Below are 13,477 nucleotides of genomic sequence, written 5' to 3' on the forward strand. Positions count from 1 at the left end.
GCTGCACGAAAAGCAGCTGGCGAATTAGCCTCCCTATCCCCCCACCTTGCCAGGAACTTCTGTGGGAACTTGGAGACACACGTGTCACACTGCTAAGATGCCAGGCCTTGGCCCCGAGCCAGGAAGTGTCAGTTCAGCATGTGTAGGACTCATGCTGGCCAGGTTGAATGTGTGCGCACAGAGCCCTGAATGAAGCGGACATGTCTGCTTCCGCACAGATAGATGTATCGCCTCAATGTTCAGTCCGAAACATTCCTTACAAGCAGCTGTGATCATGAGGAACGTGTAGCCCAGAATTCCATATACATTTTCTTTATTTAGCAGACATTTTTAATCCAAAGCAACATAAGGAAGATCAACTGGGGGGTTAGGGGCCTTACTCAAGGGCCTAAAAGTGAAATCATTCTGCTGATTCTAGGATTTCAACTGGTGACCTTCTGATTACAAGCACAGTATCCTAACCTGCTGAATGTTGTTTGTGGCCCAGACAGATGTGTACTATGTTCTCTTGCTGCACCGTACCTTGAATGATGATGTATTTGTATATGTTCCAAAACAATCCTGTTCTCTTGTAGCTGGGTGCGAATGGATACATCTTCGCCATTGACCCGAACGGATACGTCCTCCTGCACCCCAACTTGCATCCGAAGGTGAGTGACTCTCCCCGGGCCGCAGAGTCACAGTGACAGTGGTGATTCGCTGCGGGCCTGTCCAAGATGGACCTGCTTTTTTGAAGTATCGCACACTTTGTTTCTCACTGTGCTGCTAATTCACGAGTCAGTACCTGTAATGAAATGTGTGATTCTGAATACAGAATGAAGCGTTATACCCCTAACACACAAGGAAGTTTATTTATATACTTAGATACTCATTTTATTTACAAATTAGGCCCATCAAATGGGTGCTCAATTAAAGTCCTTATGCAAAAAAGTAAGAGGTTTTAAGAACTCCTGAAAGAGTGACGGTAATTTATTGACCTTAGGGAAAACGATGAATAAAACAAGGATGATGACACAGCAGCCAATGAGATGAGCCATTTTAGGGCACTTGCCTGGACTTTTATCAGCGTTTCATTGAGCTTCTTAAAATATTTGCATTCGGATCCATTTTTTCCACCTCCTTTAATTGCCATAATGGATTTCGTAAAGAGATCTTTAATTAATATATTGTCAGAATTTACTGTGTGTTTTCCATCATTAGACAAATCATTTTGTAAAAGAAAATAACTGAGATATGACTAAAGATGATTTGCAAGATCGTGATTAAGAATTTATGATTTTTATGCTTAATATTTCAAACTAGTAAAATATAAAGTATGAAGTATATTATGTTTTGATTAGGTAACTTTATCCATCTTCCTGGTCAGGGCTGTGGGGGGTCGGGGGGGTGGAGTCTTTGGTAAGTTTTTATCTATAAAAATGGGGTGTATTTAGCCTGCTTCCCAGCCATGTGATTTTTAAGGAATGCATAGCTTGTAATATTTCTACATTCAGGATGTGCATGTAGGTTTGTCCTCGTAGGGGTCTAACCCAGTCCGACACAGGAGTGAATCCCAGTGCTGGCAGGCATAGTCAGAGTAGAGGAAGAAGCCTACATCAGCATCTCTGACACTTGATGGTGTCCTCCCCTCCACCCCCACCCCAGATGGTGAACCTGCCCGAACCTGTAACCCTGGATTTCCTGGATGCTGAGCTTGAGGATGCCAGCAAACAGGAGGTGAGGATCTGGAACCTGTGGTCTCAGAATTTTCCGGGCTTTTTCCTCCACACTGCTGGGAACAGTTTAGTCACTGTAGTATACCCAAAAAATTGCTTCACATAAACCACAAACTTGTATGTGATGTTGCATCTTATATAGCCTTGTAAGCTTATATCTGATTTTTTTTTTGATGAAGCTCCTTGCTTAGATAGCAGGACATCTCTGTCTTGGTTGTGGGTCCAACACCATCACCTTCAGACTGACCATCTTTATACTCCATATCTTCTGCTCTGTTCTTCCCTCCAGATCCGTCGGCAGATGATCGACGGGCGGCCTGGCCAGGCGACAATCACAACTCTCGTCAAGTCGATTGATGAGGCAAGTCCCCATTTCTGTTCTGGTTCACCAAACTGATGCTGGTCACGTGACCCGCATTTGTCCTTAATAAAACTTGCTATGAGTGATGTGAGTTTTGAGGCCTCCTCTCTGATCTTCAGCGATACATTGATGAAGTCAGACGGACGTACACCTGGATGCCCATTAATGGCACTGACTACAGGTGGGAGGAAAAAAGTGTATTGCTCTCTTTGGTGGGAGTCGCTGTGTTTAGGTGGTGTTACTTTATATTATAAGGTGAGATCGACAGTATAAATAAAAACTGAGGTATAGGTAGGAGGTGTTGAGAAGGCTTATGGTAAACTCTAGTTGCTGTGTGTATATATATATATATATATATATATATTCTTTATATATATAATATCAACTTACATTACTTTAGCAGTAATTGTTGTCAAAAGTAAATGGCAAAAAGGAAGTTCTGTTGAATTTGATTGTGCATGTGTGTTCTGAAATATCAGATTATTTTTACATCATAGGAGCTGGTACTTTTATGTTTAGGGTATAGATTATGGTGAGAGGGTGCATTCAGAGTTGTTTTAGGATGACACAGGCATCTTTGCCGGTGATGTATCCTGATGAATTATTGCCATGTATGCTTCTTAAATTATTTTTTGAGAATCAGCTTGTTTTTTCATCTTGTGCCCCCCCCCCGTCCGCCAGTCTGGGTCTAGTTTTGCCTCCATACAATGAATACTATCTCCGCGCAGACCTCAGCGATGAGATGCTCCAGCTGCAGTGTGAGTATGACACTCATGTCCCCATCCTGTCCTGCTTCCTGTCAGTTTCCACCTGACTGTGGGTGGAACTGCTTCGGCATTTTAAAGCACAATCAGTGTACATGCAGGAAAAGCACGTCTTGATTTATTGATACTGATATGTAATGATTTATTGATATGCTGGTATTGCTTTATTTTTTTCCTCATTCAAGCAGCATAAATTGTGGAGATATATTACCAAATACTTCAGCATATGTTAATGTTACATATAAAAATTTAACGTAAGAATTTCACTCCATTTTTACTCTGTGTAAATTGTGATGTGACAATAAACCTGAATATAATACAGTCTTGGAAAAGGACATGGGTGATGAATTTAAATCAAGTAACATATTTTACGTAGCTTGACTCTTTGTTGATGTAACATCTACATTGATATTGTAATAGCCTGTTATGATTTACAATTAAAACATATGGAATGCATTGGTTAAAACACCCTGTCTAACTGAATATCCCTAAATATGTCCCGTGCCTGGTCTCTGTACCATTCTCTGGCCTCTCGTGGCATATCTGAGGCACTGCTTCTTCTGTGTGACCCCTTCACTTTCAGATCTGGAGTCCATGCTTCCAAGCTCCTTTGAGTCTGAGGGACACGTCTTCATTGCTCCCAGGTACGCAGAGTCATGGGGTTAGTTTGCTTTGCTGTTTCTCCACAGATTTTTACACTGAAAAGCCACTGGTTTGAACCAAGCCTCACATTCATAGAATATCCAACAGGTTGGTTGAAACAAAATCTTGGTCTGGATTTTAACTTTCTGCACCTGAAAATTCCATCTCTGATCTTAATAAGCATGTAAGGGAGTTTAGCATATACAAAAGGATTTAGAAAAGGCAGATTCTGCGTAAATAACTTCTGTTTATTGTACAATGTTGTTGACAGTGTGAATACTTGTTATGAGATTTTTATTTTTTTTTAAGTTCTATATAAAAGATGAAAGTTACGTTCCAAAATAATGCTGGTATGTGCATGCAGAATTGATTTTCTGTAGTTATTTCGACACAACTGGAGGTTGTGCTTCTAATTTGACAGTCATTGTCATCTCTCCGTAACATTTTGCTAACCTTGTCCATGTGTTCTTGTAGCTGAATATGGGGGGTGAGCCTTTGTCTTAATGCGAGTCTCATTAGTGTTTGTAGAGATTGAGGTTGCTTGTCTTTCTCTGGCTGGTGACGCTGCCTCTTCAGGGATTACTGCACACAACTGCGCATCACTGAGAACAACACCCTCTTCCTGGAGAACTTCATTTCGCTTATGGTGGAGATCACAGCAGAGTCCAAGGACTGTGAGTGCTACTGTACCACTTAGATATGTGTAAACAAAGTAAATGTTCATGGTAATAATTGTTTATTCTGGACTGAACTTGTTGTAATTACCTTGTAGTACTGAAAGTATTAATTTAGAACATAAGAACATAAGAACTATACAAACGAGAGGAGGCCATTCGGCCCATCGAGCTCGCTTGGGGAGAACTTAACTAATAGCTCAGAGTTGTTAAAATCTTATCTAGCTCTGATTTAAAGGAACCCAAGGATTCAGCTTGCACTACGTTATCAGGAAGACTATTCCATACTCTGACTACACGCTGTGTAAAGAAGTGCTTCCTTAAATCCAGTTTGAAATGTTCTCCCGCTAATTTCCACCTATGGCCACGAGTTCTTGTATTTGAACTAATGCTGAAGTAACTATTCGGTTGAACAGCATCCAAACCTGTTAGAATCTTATAGACCTGGATCATGTCCCCCCTCAGTCTCCTTTGCTTGAGGCTGAACAGATTTAGCTCAAATAACCTTTCCTCGTATGACATTCCTCTAAGACCAGGAATCATTCTTGTGGCCCTACGCTGCACCTTTTCTAAGGCCGCTATGTCCTTTTTAAGATATGGTGACCAAACCTGTACACAATATTCTAGGTGAGGTCTCACCAAGGAATTGTATAATCTTAGCATTACCTCCCTTGACTTAAACTCCACACACCTGGAGATGTACCCCAACATCCTATTGGCCTTTTTTATTGCTTCCCCACACTGGCGAGAATGAGACATGGAAGCATCAACATACACACCAAGGTCTTTCTCATAATCAGCTACCTTTATTTCAGTAGGTCCCATAAAATACCTGTACTTTATATTTCTGCTCCCTACATGGAGTACCTTACATTTGTCTATGTTAAATTTCATCTGCCAGGTGTCAGCCCAGTCACTAATTAAATTAAGATCCCGCTGTAGCTGCTGAGCCGCTAGTTCAGTATCTGCTACACCACCCACCTTGGTGTCATCTGCAAATTTCACCAGTTTACTGTATATATTGGTGTCTATATCATTTATGTAAATTAGGAACAAAAGTGGTCCTAAAATTGAACCCTGCGGTACCCCACTATGAACGCAGGCCCACTGTGACATCGAGCCTCTTATAACTACTCGCTGCTTCCTATCCGTTAACCAGTTATCAATCCAAGTCGCTACAGTTCCTAAAATACCTGTCGCTTTGAGTTTAAGTGAGAGCCTCTTGTGGGGAACAACATCAAAAGCCTTTTGGAAATCTAAATAGATGACATCATAGGCCTTCTTATCATCAACTTCCTGAGTAGCTTCCTCAAAAAACTCCAACAGATTTGTTAAACAGGATCTACCTCTCCTAAATCCATGCTGGCTATCCCTCAAAATGTTATTTGAGTCCAGGTAATCTACCATTTTCTCTTTGATTATAGCCTCCATAACTTTACCAGTTATACAAGTTAGACTGATTGGCCTATAGTTTGACAAATTACTTCTATCCCCTTTTTTGAAAATGGGCGTTATGTTGGCATGCTTCCAATCAGAAGGTACCACACCTTCAGATAAGGATTTTTGAAACAGTAATGTTAAGGGTCGGCAAATAATATCCCTCATCTCTTTTAACACTATAGGTAAGATGCCATCAGGGCCCTGTGATTTATTTATTTTGAGCTTAGCTAGGCTTTGCAAAACATCAGCTTCAGTTATATATATATTAGTTATAGACGATGTTGAATTAGTAATAAGAACTGGTAAGTTACTAGTGTCCTCGACAGTGAATACCCGTGCAAAACTATCATTGAACTCATTTACTATGTCAATGTCGTTTTCAATTATAAGACCCTTACTATCCTGCAGATTAGTAATTTCAGCTTTTAGAGCTCTTTTAGAGTTAAAATACTGGAAGAAACTTTTAACGTCATCCTTAGCCTCCAATGCGATCTTCCTTTCGACATTCCTTTTAGCTCGTCTAATGTCATTTTTTAATTCAGCCTGTAGATTTAGATACTCTTGCTTTATTATGTCATCATCAGTTATTTTCCATCTCTGGAACAAAGCCCTTTTCCTCCTTACTTTATACTTTATGTCCCTATTAAACCACCTAGGTTGCAATTTCCTAGATTTATTCTTGCTAGAAACAGGTATGAAGTCCTCTTGTACTTGCAATAATGTGCTTTTAAAAAATTCCCATGCCTCTTCAACAGTTTTGTTATTTAACTCCATCCAGTTCACGGTTTCTAGTTTTAATCTCATACAATTGAAGTTAGCCTTCCTAACATTATATATTTTTGATTTGGACTTTGCTCTTCGGGCACTAAACTTAACCTCAAATTTAACCATGTTATGATCGCTACTGTCAAGTGGTTCTAAAACATCTAATTTACCAATCCTGTCCTGGTTATTAGACAAAACAAGATCAAGAATGGCATCTCCCCTGGTAGGGGTGTTAACAAACTGAGTAAAAAAACAATCCTGTACTAATTCCACCATCTCAAGTTCATTTTCAGAAGAGCCAGCAACAATGTCCCACTGTATCCCCGGTAGATTAAAATCACCCATAACTACCACATCATTTTTATTGCTCATAATCCTAATATCACTGTATAACAATCTGCTTTCCTCAGCAGCTACATTGGGTGCTCTGTAACAAACACCGACAATTAGGCTATTTGAGTTTGTAGCATCTAATTTTACCCATATAGCTTCCGTACTTTTACTTATATCAGTAAGCTCCCTTGCCTGCAAGATTTCCTTTACATATACTGCAACACCACCTCCCTTCTTACCTATACGGTCTTTACGGAACAATGTGTAACCATCCATATTATATTCTTGTCCATCCTTATCACTCAACCACGTTTCAGTTATTGCTATAATATCATAAGAGTCCAATGAGATAAGAGCCTCTAAATCATGAATTTTATTCCTAATACTCCTGGCGTTTAAATACAGACAACAAAGGGTAGGCTTATTACAGTGCCTACTTATAATATGATTTTTTTGGGCTTTCCGTTTCCCCCCAGTTACATACTTAACTAACCTCCCTGCCCCCCCAGTCCCTAGTTTAAACATTCCTCAACTACTCTACAAATACGCCTTCCCAGTACACTGGTTCCCCTCCGGTTCAGATGCAACCCATCCGGCTTGAACAGGTCCCACCTGTTCCAGAAGGTCCTCCAGTGCCCCATAAACCTAAACCCCTCTTTCCTACACCATCCTTTTAGCCACGCATTTAATCTCCTTATCTCAGCTAACTTAGCCTCACTTGCGCGTGGCACGGGGAGTATTTCGGAAAATACCACCATGGACGTTCTGCTTCTAAGCTTATTGGCGACTTCTATAAATTTATCCTGCAGAACAGCCCTTCTACCCTTGCCTATGTCGTTGGTGCCAACATGCACCACGACAACTGGATCCACCCCAGCTGGGGCCAAAAGCTTGTCCACACGATCTGGAAGGTCTCCTACCTGGGCACCAGGCAGGCAAGACACCGTACGGGACCCTCTATCACGCGTGCACACATAACTGTCTACTCCCCTAATAATTGAATCCCCCACTACCACAACCTCCCTCTTTCTGGGGGGAGGGGGCTCCTCAGTGCCCAAGGGCCCACCTGCTTCCCCAGTCCCTTCCGGCTCTAAAGCTGGAAGCACCTGAAACCTGTTAGACACAGACACCTCAGGTGATGCCGCCTCTGTAACGTGTGTACGCCTTTTCCTGCGTCTACGACCTACGGTCACCCAGCTCTCTCGACCTCTCTGCTCTTCATTCTCCCTCCCCCCCGTTAGTGGCGTACACACCGTCTCCCTAAACGGCGTATCAACTAGCTCATCTAACTCACTGTTGCATTGGATGCGAGCCAGTTGCTCCTCAAGGTCGCGAACCTTGACCATGAGTGAGTCCACTAGCTTACATCGCTCGCAGATGAAGTCCGACTGGACACTAACGTCCAGAAGGGCAAACATCTTGCAAACGCAACACTGAGCTGGCCCCATAATTAACTAACTCACTATGACCCCGTACTCCCAGCCCAGTAAATTTATATAGTGTATTTAACTATAAAGATTAATTTGCGTAACAATAAATGCAGTAACGTGCGGAGTACACTAAAATAAGTTATTACTTGTGTTAAAACGGAACTTAATTATTATTTTATTAAAAATTTTAAACCTGATAAACTTACTACTACTTACCAGAAGAACTTCTGCCTGAACCAAGTATGAACTAAAAACAAGGCGAAATCGAAGTTGCTCTTGGGAGGTCGAAAAACCACAAAAACCCCCTCACAGCAGGCTACTGCCGGAGCGGGAAAAAAGTGGAAAATGTCCTCCCGGCCCCGACTGGCGACCGAGCAAAGCTCAGGAGCAACTGTCCTTTTCCGACGCTTGGTAGCGATACCGACGTTAGATGTTGTTAGTTATAATCGCCCCGCGGGTGTTCGTTACGGAGTTTAAACGCGGACAGAAAAACGCCGCGCACGCGACACCCGCAGCTCTCCGTCGGTAATAATCGCGCTGTTGATTAACAGACAGGACAGACAAGCACTCACGCTGACCGAAATAAGAACAATAAATAGAAATAAACAGCCACCCACGTAAACAGGTAAAGCACACAAACACTCAAAACACTCCAAAAAAACAATCCCAAACAATCGCTGCAGCTCAACACCACTCTCTCGCAGCAATCCCAGCAATCCTCGCAGCAATCCCAGCAATCCCTGCGCCTCTATCGAGGTGCTACTGAACAATCTCTGCGTCTCGTGATTTGAGTGATTTTGTTTGATTACTTATGGTTAAGGTTAGGGCTGAGTAGGGGTTAATGTTGTCATAGATGAGATTAGGGATTTGCCTAGAGAAATGAACTGAGAGTCCCCACAAAGATATACATACCTAATCTGTGTGTGTGTGTGCGTGTGTGTGTGTTTGTGTGTGTGTAAATCAGGTAATCAAGTTCTCATTCACAACCTCATCCTGGAAGCTGACATAACCTGGCAGTTGGCAGCAAGAGTATGGAAGAACAAAGATCTGACCACGTAAGTACAGCAAGACTCACAACATACTGTACTACCCCTTCACCAAATATAGGTCTTGACAGAATTCTTTTTGACACAAGTAAAAAAAAGCAGGATGATTAAATGCTGCATTTGTGAGCTCAATTGCAGTACCTGGGTTGGGGAATCCTTGCCTTTTGACACTCAGAAGTGATGGTCTAAGATTCCTCTGCGTTAAAACTGCATGCAAACAGGCTTGAAGGCTTTTTCTTTCCCTCGCAGCTGCATGGGTGTATAAGCACACTGATGAGGATGACAATCACACTAACACACCCACGCGATATCAGCATCTCATAATGTGAGGGATGCATTTTTCATCTGGTTGCATTAATATTTCTCCTCTAGCAGTCCTTTGCTAGCGTCACACATGCAATTTGTCTCGTAAGATAGTGGAGTTTGGAGTATAAATTACTGGTAAGATGTACAGGTTGATTGACAGATGACTTTAAATCTGATACAAGAATATGTGAACTACTAGCTTTTTAATGACTCCAATCTGCTAGTTATGAATGACATTTTTTCCTACATAGAAAGAAGAGCATATTAGCAGGCAGGGATGGCCCGGATTCATTCGCTTGTCCCACGCAGGGCCAGTCGATACTATAGACAGCATGGGTGGCCATCAAAGACCCCACAAATCTAGGGGCGGTTGGGGCTTAGGGGGTCATTGGTGAAGCTTAGAGCATAGCTGTCAAGTCTCCCGTTTTGGCCGGGAAACTACCGTATTTTGCCCCTCTTTCCCGCCGTCCTCCCATATTAGTATTTTCCCGTAAATCTCCCGTATTATAATATCATTTAAAAAAAAATAATTCCTCTGCCTCTCCAAACTGAACTGTCAGTAGCCTCACGAGAACTGCCACCTGCAGTAGTCTGCAGGTCATTTACAACATTAACCAGGTCGTAAATGCGGAGGTTAAAATGGCAATGCTGTGTGCCAAAAACAACGTTACTTTCACCTTCTGTGACGACTTCAACAAGGATACAAAGTCTGCAACAAATCTGTATAATAAGTCATTAGTGAGTGAACATGAGAAGTTAAAAGAAAATGTGTAATGAAAATAAAATGTAAATGACAGGTGGTTATTTTAGATTTCTTGTACACCTGTCTTAAAATATACTGGATACTGGAGCTTGGTTGGGGTGGTGGGATGGCTCGCGGTGGGTGCCGGAAAATTTCCCTTATTTTCAAATCCAAAACTTGACAGGTATGGCTTAGAGCACTATATGGGCTTCGATTAGCCATGGTTCCATCTCCACTGCTTTCTTCCCTTCTTGGCCTGCAGATATGGCTTTCTGGCATTCTTCGTGTCCACAGACGGTGGTGTCACTCGGATATTCCCCAATACGTGAGTCTCCCAGCGGAATGGGAAAGCAGTCACTGCACTATTAGTTAATGTCGAATGACACTTGCATGTTCTTATAATAATTTGTGTTAAAGATTTTAGACGTGTTATTTTTTGAGACAGATAAATAGTCCACTGTGTTCATAAACTGGCCTTTGCGTAGAGCTGAGGATATTACGGTGGTCTTACACCTTCTGCTTCGGTAATTTCTTTAATGTGTTTTTTTATCTAATGATTATTGGCTTTTCTGTTTCTCAGGGCTGCTGACTCATGGGCTGAGGACCCAGAGCCCTACAATGCCAACTACTACCACCGCACCATGGACAACAAAGGATTCATCTTTCATGTACCTCGGAAAAAGCGTGAGTGAGCCCAATAATAATAACTAACACTAGGTGGCAGCATTAGCTTGGAAAAAAGACCAGTTCCTTTTCCAAAATGGCTCCAGTCTATTTCAGGTTGTGGTACAGTGTTAGTGCATGACTAGAGGATGTAATTTCCTGTTTAAACAGTCTTATTTGCAGCCTAAATTTGGGCAGCCGAAAAGTATCTTCACAGCTTGTACACTTTATAGTACCAATGACAGATGACTTTCTCCCCAGCTACTGAGGACACAAACTTGGACAATGGCACTGCCAGTGTTCTGGTCAGCACTGCGGTGGAAGTATCTGTAGGTGGCAAGACTATTAAACCTGCAGGTATGGGAACATGCTGTGTCTTGAGGAATTTTATTGGAATGTATGACTAAGCAATGTAAAAAAATATATGCGTTTGTTTCATTTTTTTTTTCTTGTGCTATGTCGGACCAGTTGTGGGTGTGAAACTGGACCTGGAAGCCTGGGTGGACAAGTTCAAGATTTTGGCCAGCAACCAGTCCGACAATCGGCAGGGTTCACATAAGGTGCCCCATACACAGTCACTTGATTAAACACATGCATACTTTCTGTAATCACTTATAGAGGGGACTTGTGCTTTTATGAACACACAAAAACATATACAGTGGTCCCTCGTTAATTGCGGGAGTTACGTTCTAAAAATAACCCGCAATAGGCGAAATCCGCGAAGTATGATTCTTTATTTATAAATCGAATATTTTCGTAGTTAGAGCATTGGAAACCTGTTTACGACCTTCTAAATACGGTTTTTAACATTATTAGAGCCCTCTAGACATGAAATAACACCCTTTAGTCACCATTACTTTATGACTGTTGGACACGGAAGCAGGAACGGGGAGACGAGGAATCAGGATTGAAGGGTTTATTTGGAATCACTCCAAATGCAGGACACAGAAACATGTAGCATCAAAACGTCAATGACAGACCTGGGGTTTTAGACACTGACGTGGACTTCAAACTGAATCAAATTGACAAACCAGCTGATCACAATCGGGGTTGCATATGTGGTTAATAAGGGGGCGTGACACACATGTATAAGAGGATCGGACAGGCAGGTCATGACAATTACACTCATATTACCCAAAATATTAGAAAAACTAATAGAAAATAAGAAATATTAGACGTTATAAATATCATATTGTTATTATTGTACATTTAATTACGAAGAGCAAAGATGCTTCCGATGCGTAGCGGTGTATCATTTTCATTGTCTCGATCAACTTTTTAATCGAGACAAAAAAGCGCGATAGAGTGAAGCCGCGAAAGTCGAAGCACAAAGTGGCGAGGGACGACTGTACACTATTCAACATGTTAATGTTCACCTTTTTACACTCAGAAATTGACAAAGAATCACATGCCTTTTAATGAAGGTAATTGTGAAGAATTTTTTTTTTATTAGTTTTTATTTTAGTATGTTTTTTTTAGTTTTCTTTCCTTTGCAGTTTTGTTCAAGCTTGGTTTTATTAGTTTTTATCCATTTTTATTTCCGTTTATATTTCATAATTTGTGTTTCATAATTTAGTTTTCATTTAAGTTTTAGTTTTGTATTAGAGGCCCTTGGTAGATTTTGCCGACGGGGTGGGGGGGGGGGGGGGGTCTGGATTACATTGTGTTTCACTCCGAACACCAACTGAGTACCCCTGCCTTACAACATAGCCATAAAAATATATATTTCTAGCAGTTCTCAGTCGTGTTGTAGTGTATCTGTTCAGGGTACAGATTGTTAACTCTAGCAGTGGCCTGCAGTATGAAAGTCAACATTTTACACAACCTGCTTGTCATCCCCGGTGGTTAAGTTAAAATATATTTCAAGGGGGATTGGTCTGGGTCAAATCTTTGCAGATACATATTCTGTGGTTTACCCTGGGTGCATATTAACCCTTATGGTTTCCAACAATGGAACTTATCAATCATACCGGCGCAGATTAGTGAAATTACCGTACATAGTTTTTTATTCTGTGGAAAATAAAAAATCGATCAGCTGACCAGATTTAATAATGAATTATGAACGCATTATGGGCTGGTACTCTGTGACATCATCTACGTGGTGAATGAGCCTATGAAGTCCCTCGTCCTTCAGTATGGAAAATGGCTGATTGTCCAATGCAATCAGCTGCATTACTGTAGTAGTTATGTCTTAGCTCTGGTGATCCTAACTTTGAATATTGATAATTTAAATATCAGCCAATATTGACACACATCAATATCTTCATTTTTAACAAATATTGTCCAGTACTGATATTTTAACCAATATGTAGGTGTTGTGGCCATTCCCTTCTTTCCTGTGTTTGGTACCTTTTACAGTCCCCAGTGTGTTCCCTTGTTCCTCAGGCTGCTGTGTAGCTGTGAGCTAAGAACCATGCATTACTGCTGTTGTAGGGTTGAGGCTGGCCAGACTTTGACTATGTTTTATATTTGTTAGTGATTAGTTTTGTTTTTCCATGTTAATTATGTTCTTTTATTGGTCCTTGCTTTTTGTATCTCTGTTTCTGGTTATTCCTGCCTATGTGAGTTTTGTAGTTATGTACTGTTTCATATATAT

At 41.2% G+C, this 13,477-nt stretch overlaps 1 protein-coding gene across 2 annotated transcripts in view; it reads left to right on the plus strand.

The window, feature by feature from the left end:
- The window catches only part of LOC111860018 (voltage-dependent calcium channel subunit alpha-2/delta-2-like), a 56,847-nt gene that overhangs the window by 38,419 nt on the left and 4,951 nt on the right, over window positions 1-13,477 (plus strand). For both annotated transcript variants that reach the window (XM_023843260.2, XM_072715602.1), the window contains 12 exons: window positions 576-650; window positions 1,645-1,716; window positions 2,005-2,076; window positions 2,196-2,257; window positions 2,758-2,834; window positions 3,424-3,484; window positions 4,059-4,156; window positions 9,089-9,179; window positions 10,481-10,543; window positions 10,799-10,902; window positions 11,143-11,238; window positions 11,350-11,441. In XM_023843260.2, coding sequence (XP_023699028.2) covers window positions 576-650; window positions 1,645-1,716; window positions 2,005-2,076; window positions 2,196-2,257; window positions 2,758-2,834; window positions 3,424-3,484; window positions 4,059-4,156; window positions 9,089-9,179; window positions 10,481-10,543; window positions 10,799-10,902; window positions 11,143-11,238; window positions 11,350-11,441 — 963 coding nt within the window. The remainder of the gene's footprint in view (window positions 1-575; window positions 651-1,644; window positions 1,717-2,004; window positions 2,077-2,195; window positions 2,258-2,757; window positions 2,835-3,423; window positions 3,485-4,058; window positions 4,157-9,088; window positions 9,180-10,480; window positions 10,544-10,798; window positions 10,903-11,142; window positions 11,239-11,349; window positions 11,442-13,477) is intronic.

The sequence above is a fragment of the Paramormyrops kingsleyae genome, chromosome 8 (genome assembly GCF_048594095.1).
Source record: "Paramormyrops kingsleyae isolate MSU_618 chromosome 8, PKINGS_0.4, whole genome shotgun sequence".
Lineage (NCBI taxonomy): Eukaryota > Metazoa > Chordata > Actinopteri > Osteoglossiformes > Mormyridae > Paramormyrops > Paramormyrops kingsleyae.